This window comes from Micromys minutus (assembly GCF_963924665.1).
Source record: "Micromys minutus genome assembly, chromosome: 11".
Lineage (NCBI taxonomy): Eukaryota > Metazoa > Chordata > Mammalia > Rodentia > Muridae > Micromys > Micromys minutus.
In genome coordinates, this window is record NC_137980.1 from 43,353,996 (window position 1) to 43,372,638 (window position 18,643).

At 48.5% G+C, this 18,643-nt stretch overlaps 1 protein-coding gene across 1 annotated transcript; it reads left to right on the forward strand.

Annotated features, from left to right (window-relative positions):
* Positions 1–835: 835 nt before the first annotated feature.
* On the forward strand, positions 836–11,995 carry MATN4 (matrilin 4; the record flags this gene model as incomplete). Its single annotated transcript, XM_080925552.1, has 10 exons — positions 836–919; positions 1,587–2,156; positions 2,719–2,841; positions 4,669–4,791; positions 4,896–5,018; positions 5,114–5,236; positions 8,200–8,613; positions 8,715–8,867; positions 11,751–11,891; positions 11,952–11,995. The coding sequence occupies exons 1-10, from the start codon at positions 841–843 to the stop codon at positions 11,993–11,995; spliced, it is 1,893 nt and encodes a 630-aa protein (XP_080781678.1). The 5' UTR covers positions 836–840.
* Between the last annotated feature and the right edge of the window lie 6,648 nt (positions 11,996–18,643).

The window sequence follows — 18,643 nt, forward strand, 5'->3', positions numbered from 1 at the left end:
GCAGGGTTCATGCCACAACGGAAAAGCACATTTAACACTGTACCTGATAATTAGTAAAGGTTTCTTTCAGGCATGGGCCAGATGGCTCAGTGGGTAAAGGTGCTTGCTGTCAAGACTGACCATCGGAGTACAGTCCTGTCTAATCTTGGGACACACACAATGGGAGGAGAGAACGGACTTCACTGAACTGCCCCTGACCTCCACACGTGTGGATGTACATACCATACACACATGTACACATGTGTACATGCACACACACACGTGTACACACATGCATGCATGAACATACACACGAGCACACACACATACACACATGTGTACACACATGTACATACATGTGCACTCACAACCACACGTGTACATGCATGTACATACATGTATATGTGGTGCATATGATCTGTAATATATATCATATATATTAATAAAGGTGTTTATCTCCTTTTGAGTTTTATGTGTTTTTGTCTATTTTTTTATTTACTTGGTGTCCTGTAGTTCTGCAAAAATGCCATTTTCTACAACAGCTCCCCTGTGAATTTCAGCAATCCCAGTGTAATGATGTCAAAAATTTATCAGGAGTCTTTTTGCTTTGTTTTGAGACAGGATCTTTTATGCAGTCCTGGCTGGCCTGAGATTCACTATGAAGACCCGACTGGCCTCAAACTCCCAGAGATCTGCCCGCCTCTGCCTCCTGAGTGTGCAACCATACCTAGCAAGACACTCTGGAGACACGCAAAACCAAAGTGTCCATGCCCTGAGAGAAAAGTGAGGCCAAACTGTTGTGTTACTAACTTCTTGCGACCTGCAGGCTGTGACATTTGGTTTTGTATCGTTCCAGGCACCATGAGAGGCCCTTTTTGTTGGCTACTGCCTCTACCGCTGCTTTTCCTGCAGCCCTGGGAAACCCAGCTGCAGTCTGCAGGTGAGCTGGATCCCAGTCCTCACTATGGAAGGGGGAGGAAGCAGTTTCTCTATCCACAGTGAGGCAGCGTTGCCAGAGGCGTGTGCGCATGGCGTGTGGGGTGGCTTTGAAACACGCTGGGCTGGTTCAGGCTTTCCATTCCACCCCTCGGGTGCTGTTTCCTCGCCTGCAGTATGTGGCATAGTTTTGGGTTCACACAGAGCTGTTCGTTAGGTGTTGACTTTTATTGAAGCTCATTGAAACCATGGGGAGAAAAAACAAAAAGAAAAACAAACAAACAAACAAACAGAAAAACTAGGGACCTGCTTGCTGAGACAATCCAAGTTATCAGGGATACAGGAGATATGACATTGTAGACATAATCCAACCAGTTCGTTCATTTACGACGTCTGGTTGGCTCGTGTGTGCCTTTGGGACTGCAACATCCTTTTGCTCACTCCTCAATACACGATACAGACTCAGAACAGCTCCCAGAACTGCATGCGGGGAATCTGTACAATTTCCTGGCTCAGGTCCCTCTCAAAAGATGAATGAATGACTGTGTCCAAGGCTTATTTGTTAGGTTAATGACACGGGCGCTGTTCCATTCAGATAACAGCATTTCTTCCGGCTTTTTTCTAAGAAAGCAACTTTAGCTGACCCACGAGAGTTCTCCATCTCCCCTCAGGTCCTAGGTGCTATACTGGGCCCCTGGATTTGGTGTTCATGATCGATAGCTCCCGCAGCGTGCGCCCCTTCGAGTTTGAGACCATGAGGCAGTTCCTAGTGGGTCTCCTCCGCAGCCTGGACGTGGGCCTGAACGCCACGCGCGTTGGCGTGATCCAGTATTCTAGCCAAGTGCAGAGCGTCTTTCCCCTGGGTGCCTTCTCTCGCCGCGAGGACATGGAGCGCGCCATTCGCGCGGTGGTGCCGCTGGCGCAGGGCACTATGACCGGACTGGCGATCCAGTATGCCATGAACGTGGCTTTCAGCGAGGCCGAAGGCGCGCGCCCATCGGAGGAGCGAGTGCCGCGCGTCCTGGTCATCGTGACGGATGGGCGACCTCAGGACCGAGTGGCCGAAGTGGCCGCTCAGGCGCGCGCCCGGGGCATTGAGATCTATGCGGTAGGGGTGCAGCGAGCGGACGTGGGCTCTCTACGCGCCATGGCTTCGCCGCCGCTGGACCAGCACGTCTTCTTGGTGGAGTCCTTCGATCTCATCCAGGAGTTTGGCCTGCAGTTCCAGGGCCGGCTGTGCGGTGAGTTAAGTAGCGCCTAGCTCAGGAGATGCAGATGCTCCATTCTATTTTGCACCCTAACAGGCGGTCCCTCGGTTTTACTTTGCCCTCCCGGGTGCCAGTAGCCGTGGTCCCCCCTGCAGAGTAGTGTATTCCGGGTTTGTCCTGCAACTCTCAGCGGCCAGTCAGTTTGTGTCAGAGACTGGCCGTGCCACAAGCTAACTGTCAACCTCCCACATCAAATGTCTTAATCAAGAATCGCTCAAAATTGAGAGTATTGTCCGTCAGGAGTCATGCCCCGCCCACCTCGGTGTGTGTGAGACAAGATTCCTTGTAACCTAGACTGGCCTTGAAGTCGATTTGTAGCTGAGGTTGATCTTGAACACCTGATGTTCAAGTCCTATTCTTCCTCTAGTCCTCTCATCCGGACTGGCCCTCTCAAAGAAGCAAATCCATATCCTACCTAAGTCCATACTTGGGAATGGTATTTGCTGCAGACCCTATTTCTGCCTTACCCTTTAGTCCTCCCCTTGGATGCTTCTCCCAGTCTGTTCTCTGGTGATTGCCCCTTGTGTGTCCTCAGGGAAGGACCTGTGTGCTGAGTTGAGGCATGGCTGCCAACACCTGTGTGTCAACGCCCCAGGAACATTCTACTGTGCCTGCAACACTGGCTACAAGCTGGCACCAGATAACAAGAATTGTTTGGGTGAGTGACACCCCCATCCTGCAGTCTCATTGTCTCGGATGGCTTCCCAGCATCCCAACAACTATGAAGACTTTGGATCTCGGTGCTCATGAACCAGACAAGCATCTGGCAAATGCCTGTAACTCCCGTCCTGAGGTGGGAAGAGAGGAAGGTCCCGGTTCAGGGAGAGACCATGTCTCAGAGGACTAGGGAGAGATGAGCACACCTAACACCTTTTCTGAGCACACATACAGTTGTGCACACCAGTGCACTCACATACACACTAACTAACTATTCAAATTCAACTTAAAAAGTTTAGTATGCACCCCATTAGCTTATGATGGACATTAGGTCTTTTCCTAAAATATCTGAAAAGTGCATTCCGGTAGCTGTATCTTGCTCTGGGGTTTCCTTTTCTTTCTCCCTCTTTCCTTTCCACTTCCCCTTCCTCCTTTGTCTTTTCTCCTCCTCTCCTCTCCTCTCCCCTCCTCTCCGCTTCTCTTCCCTCCTCTGCTCCACACCCTCTTGTGTGCTGGCCTCAAATCCAGCATCCTCCTGCCTTAGCCTTCAGAACACTGAAGTCACCGACTGAATCATGCCTCGCCCTGCTGCGTTCCTTTTACTCATGATCTTTCCTCATTTTTTTTTTTTTTTTTTTTTTTTTTTTTGGTCCCACATGGCTACCTTGTTACCATCTCTGGTTTACACACGTGCACACAGAAGGCCACACTTTCCTACGTGCGTGTACATGTGTCCATTCCGTTAAAGGTGGAAGTGGGCAGGGTTTTAATTAATGTAAAGGTCACACATACAAAGGGGAAAAAATACTTGTAATTGCTATTAGATGCCCTTGTTCCTGGAAGCCATCAATTATCCAGTGACAGGGTTCTTCCATCTTTAGCCCACAGGGCTACTGGACCTCCTCCCATTCCTGATCCACTGCAGCCCCTTTCTGGGAGATCCCACATCTCCACAGCTTTCCTCAGTTAAGGTCTAGACCATTTTCACAGATGCAGACAACCAGCGTGCTCACAACAGCAGGTCTCCCTCCCACCATTCAGAAGGGCAAACATATTTTCCTTCCGCTCCATTTTGCAGACAGGGAAAAGCTCTTTGCAGAGTGGTCCTCTTTGCTACTGTTCCTCACACCTTCCTGTGAGCCAATGAATGTGAGGAGGATGGGGTTCTCCTCCGTGAGCCAGACTCCCTAGTAGGCTCTTTGGCTCTGGGATGTGTTCAAGGTTTGAATTAAGGGTACTACTTAACCCTATAGATAGAATCACAAATGTCTGGCATACTAAAATTAATTATGACCTTTGGGGTAGGGGCAAGGCATGATCTTAACATTTTTTAATTAAAGAAAAATTGTGCACGTCTGCGTACGTCAGAACCCGTAGAGGCTGGGTGTCAAGGACTTGATTCTCTTCTTCCACCTTTAAACGGGTTTTGAGGACTGAACTCAGGCCACAGGCTTGTGAGACGAGGGTTGTGTTACCCATAGAACCATATCCTGGAATAATCCTCTTATTGCCATTACTATTACTAATACTATTACTATTATTATTATTGACAAGTTTTCTCACTGCACCCAGAGCTTACCAGTGGCTAATGGGGTTAGCCCGTGGTCTTTGGAGATCTGCAGCTCTCTGTCCATCTCAGGGCTAGGGCTACAGCTACCACACCTGGCTTTTATAGGGATGCATGGTCCCCATGCTTCTGATGCACATACTTTACAGACTGAGCATCTCCCTGGTTCTCAGCTGGGTTTTATTAGAGAGAACCTCAGAGGGTTATGTGGCAAGACTGAAATGAAGCCCCGAGCAAAGGCTGACTTTATTCTCTTCCCAGCCATGGATCTCTGTGCTGAAGGAACCCATGGTTGTGAACACCTCTGTGTCAATTCTGTGGACTCCTATTTCTGTCGTTGTCGAGCTGGCTTTGCACTACAGCAGGACCAGAGGAGCTGTAGGGGTAAGGAAGCTTTCCACTCACCCCTCTCTGTGAGCATTCCAAGCCTGACGGTTCCTGATGGCTACATTTGGAACTGACATCTTGTCATTTCTTCCTTCCTTCAGCCATTGACTACTGCAGCTTTGGAAACCACAGCTGTCAGCATGAGTGTGTGAGCACTTTAGTGGGGCCACAGTGTCGCTGCAGAGAGGGCCATGACCTGCTGCCTGATGGGAGAAGTTGTCGGGGTGAGGAGGTGTCTCTCATATTTGTAGGGAATGGAAAGGGGGTTCCAGCTGCTGGGATCTAACCTGACCGGTTCTACCTGGTGTCTCCCTTAAAGTCAGGGACTTCTGCAATGGTGTGGATCATGGCTGCGAGTTCCAGTGTGTGAGTGAGGGGCTCTCCTTCCACTGCCTGTGCCCTGAGGGGAGGCGACTTCAGGCTGATGGCAAGAGCTGTGACCGTGAGTTATAGGCAGAGGGTCTGCTCCTGCCCCATTGCCTGCCTCTTCTTCAATGCCTAGTTACAGTCCCCAAGATGGTGGCATATGTGTGCATGTGATGGGGGTGTGCTTATGCCCAGTTCTGTTCAATCCACTCTTCTACCCTGCTGTCGAGACTGATTTCAAAATCCATATCCGATCACATTCCTCCCTTACTCAAAATCCTTATGCGGTTTACCAATGTCTACAAAATGCTTTCCCCTTGAATTTTTCCAGTACTGGGAACAACCACATTAATGGATAATGAAACCAAATTAGTGGGTTATAACCAGCATTTAAGGAAAAGAAGAGAAAAATAGTTTCCTGAGTTTAGGAGAGTAAATATTGCTTCACGAAGTGGACGTTTATTTATGCGAAATGCACCGGGGTATATTATCATCCTAATTTTCATCATGGGTTGTGGTCAATTTTGAAACCGTCACATAAGCTCACGGTTAGCCAACTCGTCCATTTCTTGCCACACATAAACATTTCAGTCACACTGGCCTGTCCCTCTCCAAATGTGTCATGCCCTTCCCAGCCCTAATTCTCTTGTACGTGCTGTGCCAACCTTCTAGAATGCCTCTCTTGGCTTGGTAAATTCCTGGTCATCCTTCAAGACCGTCTTAGTCCGTTCCGGTTGCTGGGGAGCAACTCTGATGTGCGTTGCTATAGTGAAAATGTTCAAAGCTGGGTGATTGATAAAGAATAGAGCTTACGTGGTACCCACATCCTGGAGGTCTGAGCATAGCGTCAACATCTCGGCATTGGCGATGACCACAGGACAAGGGAGAGCCCCGGAGAGTGAAGAGTGTGTGTTCAAGGGTTCAAAAACAGAGGTGGCCATCCTTTGTAATCACCCAATGGCAAGATCATTCTGACTTAAGGGATTCTGTGATATAGGCGTTAATTTCCTCCCAGGGTGATTGATGCTCCATGACCTAATCATCTCCCAGAAGGTCTGTTACGGCTTAGACATAAAGTGTTCCCTCTCAAGGCTCATGTGCCAAAGGCTTGGTCCTTAGTGCAAAATGTTCAGGGCCTAGGATCTTATTGATGGATCAACCCAAAGATAGATTAAATATGAGAGTAGATTTTTAGGGTGTTAGGAGATGGAACTGTTGAGGATGGGCCCCAGATTAAGGAAGTAGGTCACTGGGGGGTTGTGGGTTTATGTAGCCCAGGCCATGTACTAGCTACAGAACTGATAATGACCTTGGGCTTCCTAATCCTACTGCCTCCGATGGTATCATGTCTCCTTTTCTGTGCTGTTGGGGATCTAACTCAGGGCTTGGTACAAGCTAGGCAACCATGATACCAAATGAGCTTTATCTCCAGTTCCTGAAGACTGGGATTTGGACATGTATTCCAGGCTGGTCTTGATCCTGTCTGTCTCCCAAGTGCTGAGATTACAGGCTTGTGCCTCCATGTCCCATTTGAAGAGTGTCTTACTCTAGCCCCTTCCTGTCTGCCTGTCTCTGTTTCCTTCTATGATGGAGGGTGTTGTTTTCCTCCCTCGTTCTCCTGCTGTCACGATATCTGGCCTCTCCCCAGGACAAAAGACAGCCATGGATCGAAATCTCCAAAGTCGTGAGCTAAAACAAACCCTTCCACCTTTAAGTTACTTAGATTACTGTAATGGACAGACCATCAGACCCCTGGATCTCAATCACTTCTCCGTCCTGTTACTCTGGGGACTAAGTTTCTAGCACATAGACTCTTGGGCACAAACCATATCTCAGCCACAACAGTGTCTTAAGTGTTATTTCTCAGTTTGGGAAAGGCAAAGACCAAGATGCTGGTAGACACGGTGTCCTGTGAAGCTCTGTGTGTTGGCTTATGGTTTTCTCTGTGTTCTCCCTTGATGGAGGTGGCAGACTCTCTAGAAACTCCTGTAAGGACATTAACTAATTGCATTCATGAAGGCTTGACCCTCATGTCTGCATGCAATCCCAATTTCCTTCAAAGATGATCACGCTGGAGGAAAGGGTCCTTCCATATGTATATGCATTTTGAATTATACAATTACTCAGTCTGCATCAAAGACGGAATTGAACCTCAGCAACCTCCATGCAGCCTTCCTCAAGAAGGAAAAAATGATTTACTCCTGTCTTCGTCTCTCTCACCACCTCCTCATAGTGTACTTTCCTTAACTGTGGCAGATGGCATGCCTGTCCCGGTGCCATGGGTCAGGATTATGTTCTCTTTGTTGTTGAACTCCCTGGTACTCCTGAAGCTCCTGGATCAGAATAAAAGGAGGCAGTGTCTTAGTGAGCAGGTACAGCTGTTTACGGTTTAGATAACCCTGCCTTCCAGTCCTGGCTTCGCCACTGTTAACGATGGGAGCAAGTCACAAATCACTGTATCCTCAGAACCTAAGTTATAGAAAACGGGGATAGCACTCGAGGAGAAAATGTATCAAGTACATGTTCTAGTATGTGACACATAGTAGGTAGACATCGGTAATTGTTTTGGTCATGGTTATTAATACTGACGGGGTGCTTAGAATTGTGACTGATACATACTAGGTGATCAGTGAATGCTAGCTATTGTGGTGTTTTCACTTTTGGTTGTTTAAAAATGAACCAATGTTTGCCTTTAATCCCTGCACTTGGGAGGCAGAGGCAGGCAGATCTCTGAGTTTGAGACTGGCCTGGTCTACATAGTGAATCCCAGGACATCCAGAGCCACGCCGAGAAACCCCGCCTCGGGGATTAAAAAAAGCTTTTAACAAAGCATTTGGTTAGTGCTAAGCACTTCATCATCGAAAGCTATCATACAAAAGAGGATGATGGTTATGTACTGATTGCTGGGCACACACAGTCAGGACACATAACTGTCCTGGTATGCGTTATATAATAAGTATTGGCAATGAGTAACTAGATGAGAATGTGGCTCTGCTGGGCGAGGATCTGACCCCTCCATGCAGGCTTTCTCCTTGGCAGGGTGTCGGGAGGGCCACGTGGATCTTGTTCTCCTGGTGGATGGCTCCAAGAGTGTGCGCCCACAGAACTTCGAGCTGGTGAAGCGCTTTGTGAACCAGATTGTGGATTTCCTCGATGTGTCCCCCGAGGGCACACGCATTGGGTTGGTGCAGTTCTCCAGCCGGGTGCGCACTGAGTTCCCTCTGGGACGTTATGGCACCGCAGCTGAGGTGAAGCAGGCAGTTTTGGCCGTGGAGTACATGGAGCGCGGCACCATGACAGGGCTGGCACTGCGTCACATGGTGGAGCACAGCTTCACAGAGGCGCAGGGCGCACGGCCTCGAGACCTCAACGTGCCTCGCGTGGGCTTGGTGTTCACTGATGGCCGCTCTCAGGATGACATTTCAGTGTGGGCAGCTCGAGCCAAAGAGGAAGGTAGGTTTGGCAAGGGATGGCCCGGTGTGGGGTCGGAGTGGAGATTGGAAAGCAGTTTTCTCCATACTTGGAGCTCCCTCTTGAGTGCCTGGGCCCTATAGGCATCGTCATGTATGCTGTGGGCGTGGGCAAGGCTGTGGAGGAAGAGCTGCGTGAGATTGCATCGGAACCATCAGAACTACACGTGTCCTACTCTCCGGACTTTAGCACCATGACACACTTGCTGGAGAATCTCAAAGGCAGCATTTGCCCAGGTACATCTCTTCCGGGGTGGGGTGGGGGAGTGGGCGGGGCAGGTCTGTTGTCTTGTTGCCTAGCTCTGATAGATGCCCTGGTCTCCAGCACTTCACTACACTTCAGCAGTTACGGTTAGATACACAGAGCTTGTTATTTAAAGCAGGGACCAGGTCTGTCACCTTACCACAGCTTGTCAGAAATGCGGCCCGGGACAGTGACTCGGATCCTCACATGCTTTGTGGGCACATCAGAGTCAGTGAAGCATTGGGGGTTTTCGCTCAAATTAGAAGTGTCTGGAGTCACTTGAGAAAACCTTATTATTACATTTTTAAAATAAAAAATGTATTTTCTGCACACCTTTTGCCTGCATGTATGAACCTGGTACATGTGGTGGCCAGAAGTCGGGGTCAGTTCCCGTGGGACTGGAGTTACAGATGGTTGTGAACCACCATGTGGGTGCTGGGCATTGAACCTGGGTCCTCTGGAAGAGCAGCCAGTGCTCTTAACCACGGAGCCACCTCTCCAGGTCGAGAGAAAACTGTAAAAAGCAAGCCATATTTAGCATTCATAAGCAGAGCTGATTATAATCCTTCATCTGGTTGGGATTCAACTTTATAGGCTTGGCAAAGTGACAGATCAGGGTGGTTTTTTTCCTCCTCCTTCTCCTCCTTCTTCTTCTTCCTTTGCACAGTGCTTGTGCGTTCAGGGGGATATAGACCATAAATGCCATCATTGTAATATACCTGGTCTTCAGCTGGGGGGTTGGGGATCCAGATGTCACCGTGGGGAGCAGCTGGACCTTATAGGGGACAAAGTTTCTTGGCAAGGTGCCTTGATTTTGACCACGGGGTCTTTAGATTAGACATAGGTCTAAGATGTGACTCTTCTCCCAGCGAAGCATGTCTGCTGCCGGTAGAGGTAGGTTGGCAGGGCTGTGTCCAGGGTAGAAAATCTGTAGTTAAATGTGCTTCCTACTCTACCACCAACTCTAACAATTAACCAAGGCATTCTGGACACATCCGGCTTTAGGATCCTTCCTGTCCCCATGTCTACAATGGACTCCGCATAACTCTCACGTAACCCCTGCCCTACCTTACCTTCTTCTGTAAGAGTTACTGCTAGCTTTAGATTTCTGAGGCAAGCTGGAACTGGTTAAGGCTCTTCACTGGCTGACTACACAGGCCCAGGCTGATCTTCTTCCTTCTGTGACCCTGGGTTCTACAGTTCACAAGCCAGAGGTGATCATCAGGGAGTGCTAACGAGGCCATCAGTAAAATGACACAAGGTTGCCATGGGTGAGAGCTTGACTTATAATAGAAACTTCCTAGGGAGGCTGAGTACTAAGAACTGTGCTATCTTATTGCCTGTAATATTAAAAAACCAAGAGATGGTACAGCATGTAAAAATGGCTGCCATGCAAGCCCGACGACCTGAGTTTGATCCTGGGACACATTATCAAAAAGCCTGATGTGATGGCTCACATCTGTGCCCAGCATCCCTACAGGAAGAGGGGTGGTAGAGACGGAAGCACCTGGAAGCTCGCAGGCCAAGCTAGCCTGAACATGCATAGAGAGGCGAAGCCAAGGAGAGACCCTGCCTCAAAAAGGTGGAAGGAGAGAGCTGACTCCCAAAAGTTGTCCTCTGATTTCGACATGAGTGCTGTGGTCTGGCCTCACGTGTGTATCATGCACACATAATAAAAAAATAAAAATAGAAAATAGCACGGATTTAAAAAAAAAACAGTGATGCTATCTTTGTAATAAGCACGACCATTTTCCTGTGCTGCTAAGGAAGCACAGGTAACCAGGTTTATCTGTACTCCACTCTTAGATGTCGAAATGTGTGTGGACATACACTTGGATCCATAGGGCTTTGTTTTTGTTCTTCGAGACAGGATTTCTATGTGTAGCTTTGGATGCCCTCCTGGAACTCATTCTGTAGACCAGCCTGGCCTCAAACTCACAGAGATCCTTTCTTCCTCTTATGCCTCTTGAGTGCTGGGACCAAAGGCGTGCACGACCATGCCTGACTTGGATCTGTAATTTAAACATTAATTTCATCAGAATCAATGGAATTGCATATTGTTGGGCTTCATCCTGACTCAGTAGGGTCTGAGATAGGGTTTAATAACTTGCCATTATGACCGATTCCTAAGTTATGCTAATACTGCTTGCCCACAGACCACAGCTTGAGGCATGCTGGTTTACTTGAAACACACCATACAGGGTTGACTTGTGCTTGGCACAGCTCTAGATATTGTGCCAATATGGTGTTCAGTCGCTAAATGTGTATGATGAATTACAGTTGGCCACAGAAATACAAAATAAAAACTGAGTTATTCACATTTCAAGTGGTAAGTAGCTCCAGGTGGCTGGTGGATATTGAATCAGGTGGGACAGATACAGAACGCCTCCATTGTTTGGTATGTCTCATTTGGAGAGAGCTCATCCTCCTGGACTTTTCTAAGCAAACAGAAACCCATGGATAATAACTTCGGTATTAATGCGTTGTAGGAGCTTATTGGAAATACAGACTCTCATTCTGAATCAGAATCTGGATTCTAGCAAGCTCTGTGGCTATCCCAATGAGCATCAGGGTTTGAGAATTTCTTTTGCAGGTGGGCACACATACACAAATCGTCTAATTCTTACAATTCACAACCGTCAGTGGGTAGCTTCATTCATTATATCCATTCTACAGATGCAGGGGGATTGAGACTTAGAGGGGTTGAGTTTTCCCCAAGACTTTTATTCTGACTCAGTGCAGGTCAAAAATCCTAAAGCCTGTATGTACACATATCCAAACATCGACTCGGTAGAGGTGTGTCACAAGGTCAAGGCCACAGCCTGGTGGGCTCCCTTTTGGCTTCTCATTCCCATGACTCTTGTATCTGCTTGCAGAGGAGGGCATTAGCGCGGGGACAGAGCTTCGGAGTCCCTGTGAATGCGAAAGTCTCGTGGAGTTCCAGGGCCGCACCTTGGGGGCGCTCGACAGCCTGACGCAGAACCATATCCTTTGGGGCTGGAGGCGCTGGTTGCGGGGTAGGCGAAGGGTTCTCTGAGACCATATCTTCCTTAACCGCTCACTGGCCCGGCTGACAGAGCGCCTGGAGGAGCTGGAGAACCAGCTGGCTAACCGAAAGTGAGGGTCGCATGCTGTCTGAGCAGCCACGCGAGGCAGAGCCGGAGCCCCGCAGCCTGGACCGTCCGGGAGGGGGCGCTGGCGGGCCCCAAGCGCTGCCTTCGAGCTGGCCTCATCTGGACCAGGAGCCAGATTTAGGGGAGAGGGACGAGGGGATGGGATGGGGGAGGTGCTGGTGGGGGAAGGACTGCTACGCTTGCCCCGAGCTTTGTTGGATTTCTTTAAAAAAATAAAATAAAATAAAAAGCCCATTTCGGTTTTCTCTGGGTCGGTTTGTGGCTATTGCTATGCTGCCAGAGGGAGGGGAGCTCAGACGGAGCGTGCTCGCAGGCGCCCGGGCGGCGTCCTTTTGGAGAAAGGCGCATTGTGCAGTGCTGGGGCTGGGGGCAGGGGGCCGCTGCTTCCCGTCTCTTGTTTATTCAGCCCAGAACAGATGGCCCCGTTATGCAGGACGCGGGGAGGGAGGGGTGCCCCGAGAATCTTTGGGTCCGAGGAAGTCTGAGTCCCCCTCCTCTAGCACACCGTTTTCTTGCTTTTCCTGTCTTCTGGAGCCAAAAATGTGGCTCAAAGGTCTCTTGGGACCTGTCTGGGGAGGTTGGAGCCCTGAACGGAGAACAGTGGGGGAATGAGAGATGAGCGCCACCTGGCTGGTATCATCTGCCTTTGGCACTTGGTGGCACCCCTGAGCTTGTCGTTCTCCCTCTGCCATTCCTTCAAGAAGAAAAGCTGAACCGCACCCCCAGCAACCCCCCCCATCTACTAGCAAGGAAGGCAGACTTCCCGGGTACACGCGGCAGACTAAAGCTTAAAATACTTTCAGTTCCAGAATGAGCGTCAGGTAAATTCCTCTGGGTTTGTTCTGCTATTGTTAAAGCTGAGACAAGGTTTAACTGGGACAAGCACCTAGCATCGTGCCCGACGTGTATTTTAGGCCCTTTGCTTATGGTCGTTGGCAATTATTCTTATAGTAATAAGTCTTGGACATCGTTTTAAACGATTTCATAAGAGTGCCACTTGTATCCACTTGTGAGAGAATTAGTATCTCAGCTGGCAGGCACATTTTCCCATCAAGCTTTCGCAATCTGAGTTCAGTCATCAGATCCCACACGGTAGGTTGTTCTCTGACTTCCACCCCATCAGCTGGTCCTACTTCCTACTTCATCAGCATGGTCAGAAATAGGGCGTGGTCAGAAGTGGGGTGAAAGGGCGGGGCCTGGACTCACTACGGGCAGGCAGACAGAAGGTTGGATACCTTAGAGGAGACAGAATAGGGAAGGAAAGGGCGTGACCGACCAGAGCCTTGTATTCTATAAAGCCGGGGTCCAGAAGGGCAGGAGAGAGAGGGAGTGACGGGCAGCTGGTTATAATCAAGGAATAGCCACGGTGGTGATAACGGTCCTGATAATGTAAAAATAAATGCTAAAAATAATTTTTGCCTTCATCATTCCCATCTTAGACAAGAGGAAACGGAGCCAGGTAGTTTCCCCAAATCGCATGTGTAGTCAGAGGCTGACCTGACCTGTTAATATCGGTTTCCGAGTGCTGCTGTAACAAATGAAGGCCTTGAAGGCAAAATAGATTCCGTGTCTTACAGTTCCGGAAGTCGGAAGTCCAGGATGGGTTGGCAGGGCTGCTTTCTTTCTGGAGAGGTCTGCTTTCATTTGTAGCTTCTAGAGGCCTCCCAAATCCCTTGGCTCACAGTCTCACAGCCCTGTGATCTTAACACTACCCCCTCCCCCTCTGTGTGTGTGACGTGTGATGCTCTTTGTAATTATATTGCTATGATTTTTTGACAATCACAGATATGCTTCTACAAAACAAACAAACAAACAAACAAAAAACCCCGCAGAAGGTTATGTAGAGTCATAGATTTACTCACAGGTTCCCAAGATTCCGACATGGAAGTTGTTGAAGGGAACAAGATTCTGCTACCATACAGGGCTGAGGCTAGGGTGACTGGTTTCTGTACTGCTAAAGCTGGATGGGGAGGAAAGCCCACCTGTGTACAATCGTATAGAAAAAAGTGGGTGTCAAATGAAGGCATGAAAAAAGGGGCGAAGGGAGCTTTGAGCCGAACCTTAAATGGTATGGTGATTCTGTGATTGGCCTTGTGGGTCAGGAGTGGTTCGGCACAGAAGCTGGGGTATTATGAACATAAAGTAAGCAGGCTGGGGTAGTGCCTGGCTTGAGATCTCACCTTACCCAACCCCTCAAGTTTAAAGTTAAAGAAAGTCAGTCCTAGGGACCGCGGGTTCTTGTCTGAGAGTACACCGTGAGTAATCAGCAGGGCCAGCCAGAAGACTTGCGTGGGTGTGGGACTTGCGTGGGTGTGGGACTTGCGTGGTGCACTTCCTGTTGGGGAACTGTGAGTACCGGTGGAAGCTAGAGCCATTTCTTTTTCCTGGATGCAGCCAACACCTACCTCTCCGCTTCCTGTCCTCACCATTTCTTCATGTCTGCATTCTCCTTAGTGGCCACAGGATGGCGCCTGAAGCTCTGATTTAGAGCTGTATCTCAGGGCCCTAGCAGGTGGCCTCTGACCCCAGAAAGCTGGGCCAAGGATGGCCCTTCCCTTTAACACTGAAGGTTTTAGAACTGCAAAGAGGTCCGTGGGCCAGGGCGGAAGTCCCGGGTAACTAAGATGGAAGACATCTTTCACTCTTGGTCCGTTCCCCGATGTTGGATCGATCATCATTTTACTTAGGACTGGAGGGCATTACTGCTTCAGCCTCTGTTAAGTTGCGGGAATTCCCCCTTCCTAAGGCACTACATTTGCATTTGAAGCTCAGGGCTGGAGAGATGGCTCAGTGGTTAAGAGCACTGCCTGAGTTTAATTCCCAGCAACCACATGGCGACTCACAACCATCTGTAATGGGATCTGATACCCTCTTCTGGTGTGTCTGAAGACAGCTACAGTGTACTCATACATGAAATAGATAAATAAATCTTAAAAAAAAAAAGGTTGTACACAATATTTGTTAAAAAGAACATATAAAAATACCTTAAAAAAATGAAGCTCAGGGCAGGCTCAGGGGATGTAGGCGTGGCAGTCTCTTTGTCTCTTGGGACCCCCTTTTGTCTGGGATCTTCACACCTAAAAGATCCGGAAAGATGTTTATGGGATTTTTGATTATTAGCTTGCTTGTTCTCTGTCTCAGAACTGATGTTATCTTTCTGCATGTAATTAAAATGATTTAAAAGAGGACTAAATAAACAAGGTGTCACTTCAGCCTCAAGTCTGGCTGAAGTCACGTTACAACTTTGACAAAGAAATTTTTTTATGAGGAGGGGCTTAGAGAGATGGCTTAGGGGTTAAGAGCACTGACTGCTCTTCCAGAGGTCCTGAGTCTAAATCCCAGCAACCACATGGTGGCTCACAATCTGTAATGGGATCCGATGCCCTCTTCTGGTGTGTCTGAAGACAGCCATAGTGTACTTATATATAATAAATAAATAAATCTTTTTAAAAAAGTAACGTTTATGAGGAGACAAGAGGGAAGAGAGTGATGGTTGATCATGGAAGGGTCTTAGACAGTCAAGGGATCATGTGACCCTTCAGGCTCTCAAGTGATTCTCAGGGCTGAGGGTGGTTTGGAACATAATCCCTTTCACTCTCAGAGGAAGCAACTGCAGAGAGAGGGGGAAGATGGGTGTCCCAAATTACTCAGCTCCTCAGAATGGGCAGAAATAGGGAGTGCTCAGAAGTGGGGTGTAAGGGAGGGGTCTGGACTCAATACCGGGGACAAAAGGCTGGATACCTTAGAGGAGAGAGAGGAATGGGGAGGGGAAGGACTTGATTGATGGGCAGGAGCCTTGTATTCTCTAAAGTCACATTCCAGAAGGGCAGGAGAGAGAGGGAGTGGAGGGCAGTTGCTTATGAATCAAAGACAAGCCACGATGGGGATAATGGTCCTCACAGTCACAGTGACGGGCGTTTACGGTGATTCACAAGGAAGTTTCCCATCACTTGCAACTCAGCAGAGCCACACGCCACCCATGGGGGTTACAGGGCAGTGTGGTTGCTGCTGTTTTACTGAAGGGGACATGGGCTGCAGAGGGGAGGGTGCCTTGCTCAAGTTTATATGTCAAATTCCTGCCAGCACCGGGTTGGACAGAGACCTCCTGGCTCCCAGCCACACAAGGGCTGCCACACGTGGGCTCCAGCTGTGGCCGGCTAAAAAGAATGGGGCCTTTGTCAGAGCTGAGGATCAGGCACATGCCTCCAGCAGCCTTGGACTGAGGCCTAAGGAGATGGTTGGGACGGGAGGTTTGAGGTCTGAGGGGGTAGAAGGATCTAGTTAGAGTGAGGAGCTGATCCTCAAATGACCTGTGTATGTCCTTCGGGCTTCCTTCACACCGGTGCTAGCAGATCCTGCTTCCAAGGCTGAGTCTGTGGCTTTGGTCTGGACCATGTTTCTTTCTTCTGTACTCCCTTTCTTCCTCCCTCCCTCTCTCAATAAAGACCTTCAACTCATGGTTGTTGGGATTCTGTAAACCTCACCACTCAGTTACCTGGCAATAGCCAGTTATGCTCCGCCCCAGTGACCTGACACTATAAAAGGGGCTGCTTGCCCCCTCCTCTCTCTCTTGCTCTTGCTCTCTTGCAGCCTTACTCTCCCCCCCTTACCTCTCCTCTTCCCGTTTCCTTTCCCCCTCCCTTCACGTGCTCATGGTCAGCCTCTATTTCTCTATTCCTCTCTCTCTCTCCCTCCCTCCCTCCCTCCCTCTACCACCCTCTTAACTCTCCCATGACCTGAATAAACTCTATTCTGTACTATACCATCGTGTGGCTGGTCCCTCAGGGGGAACGGATTCCCAACATGGGCCCCCCCAGAAGCATCTCCCTTGACCCCAGGTCTCACCCACACCTCCATGGGCCATATGTCCCCCACTCTCTTCATCTTTTCCCTAACAATGGTAACCTGACCCAAACTTTTTAGTCCTCCTGCTCAAAGAAAAGGACAATTTTTTTGTGAGTAATGCTCACTGAGTTCCTACTGTGCGCCAGGCCTCTGCCACTTTTACCTTTGTGATCTCCACCTTTTGGTGATAGATTTTATTTTCTTTGTTACTTCCCAATCCCATGTTCAAAATGGATTGTAGGGGCTGGAGAGATGGCTCAGCAGTGAAGAGCACTGACTGCTCTCCCAGAGGTCCTGAGTTCAATTCCCAGCAACCACATGGTGGCTCACAACCATCTGTAATGGAATCCAATTTCTCTTCTGGTGTGTGGAGACAACTAAAGTGTACTTATATAAATAAATAAATATTTTAAAAAATGAATTGTAATTTAGGGTGGAAATGTCTTTCCAGATTTCATTAGTGTGCTGTGGCTTTCAAGGAAGGCTATGGCAGGGGCGTGGTAGTGGCTATCCCTGGAATTTTGTGGTTTTAACCAGACATTCTTTATATATATATATATATATATATATATATATATATATATATATATATATATATGTATTAGCTGCTTTCAGACACACCAGAAGAGAGCATCATTACAGATGGCTGTGAGCCACCATGTGGTTGCTGGGATTTGAACTCAGGGCCTCTGGAAGAGGCCCTTAACTACTGAGCCATCTCTCCAGCCCTCAGACATTCTTTAAAAAAAAATAAATTTGACAATAAACAGCCTACTATGTAGAATATGTTAGTGTTGTTCTTGAAGAGCCTGCATCCGAACCCCGGGTGTCAGTGCCAAGTGAAGTAGAATCCCTACTGTATTTTATCCTTCTCTCTTACTTACAGATAACCTCAGATTCGGGGAACACACAGTGGACGAGAAAGCAGAAAGGGAAGGGCAGGTAGTAAACAAATACCACCTTTAAAATATCTGAGGTGCAGATGCCAATACTGATCATTAGAAACTAGATCAAGACCCTAGTTACAGAAGCCATGCAAAGCACTTCCTTCCAGGAAGTGTCCTATCTGTCCCAAAGGACCCGGTTGTCTCCTGGAGGGGAACAGAAGACTCATGGGCCTTTGGGTCCCTCTGGTGTGTGGTGTACCTTCTTATGCTCTGCAGCTCAGAAAGGGGGGTCTCAGGACCCCAGAAATAAAGCCTGTAATCAACAACGTAGCTGCATCTCTATGGATCAATGCTAAATAATATGGCTTCAAGCTTCATAATTCCAGTCATCTGAAGACATTGTATAAGACTTAGGTTCATTTCTATATTACTCTCTAGAAGGAATACAGCTGCGTGTTTTCCCAACTTGGGTTTTAAGTGATCTCAAGGAGGACATGCTTCTCATAGCAAGAACAAAGTTTTAAGGCCAGACCCACCTGAGCTTGAATTACTTCTCTGACACATTTTTAGCTGCATGATGCTAAGGGGGAAAAGCCACTTGTAACCCTTTGAACTTTGACTTCTCTGTAAGATAATGACAGCATGGCCCAGTGGCAAATCCCAAGCCTGAATGCAGGGATCCAACCTGAACGTGCATAAGGGACAGTGTTCACAGGACGGCGGTAATTACAGGGATGACAGCAACGATCATTTGCGTGCTTGCTGTGTGCCAGGCCCTAGACATCCATCATTGTCCTTAATCTCAGAATTGGCTCACAGAGCAGATGAGGCAATTATCCTCATTGTACATCCGGGAAGCTCTAAGATTAGCACCGAGCTCATCACTTGGTGCTGTGTCAGTCA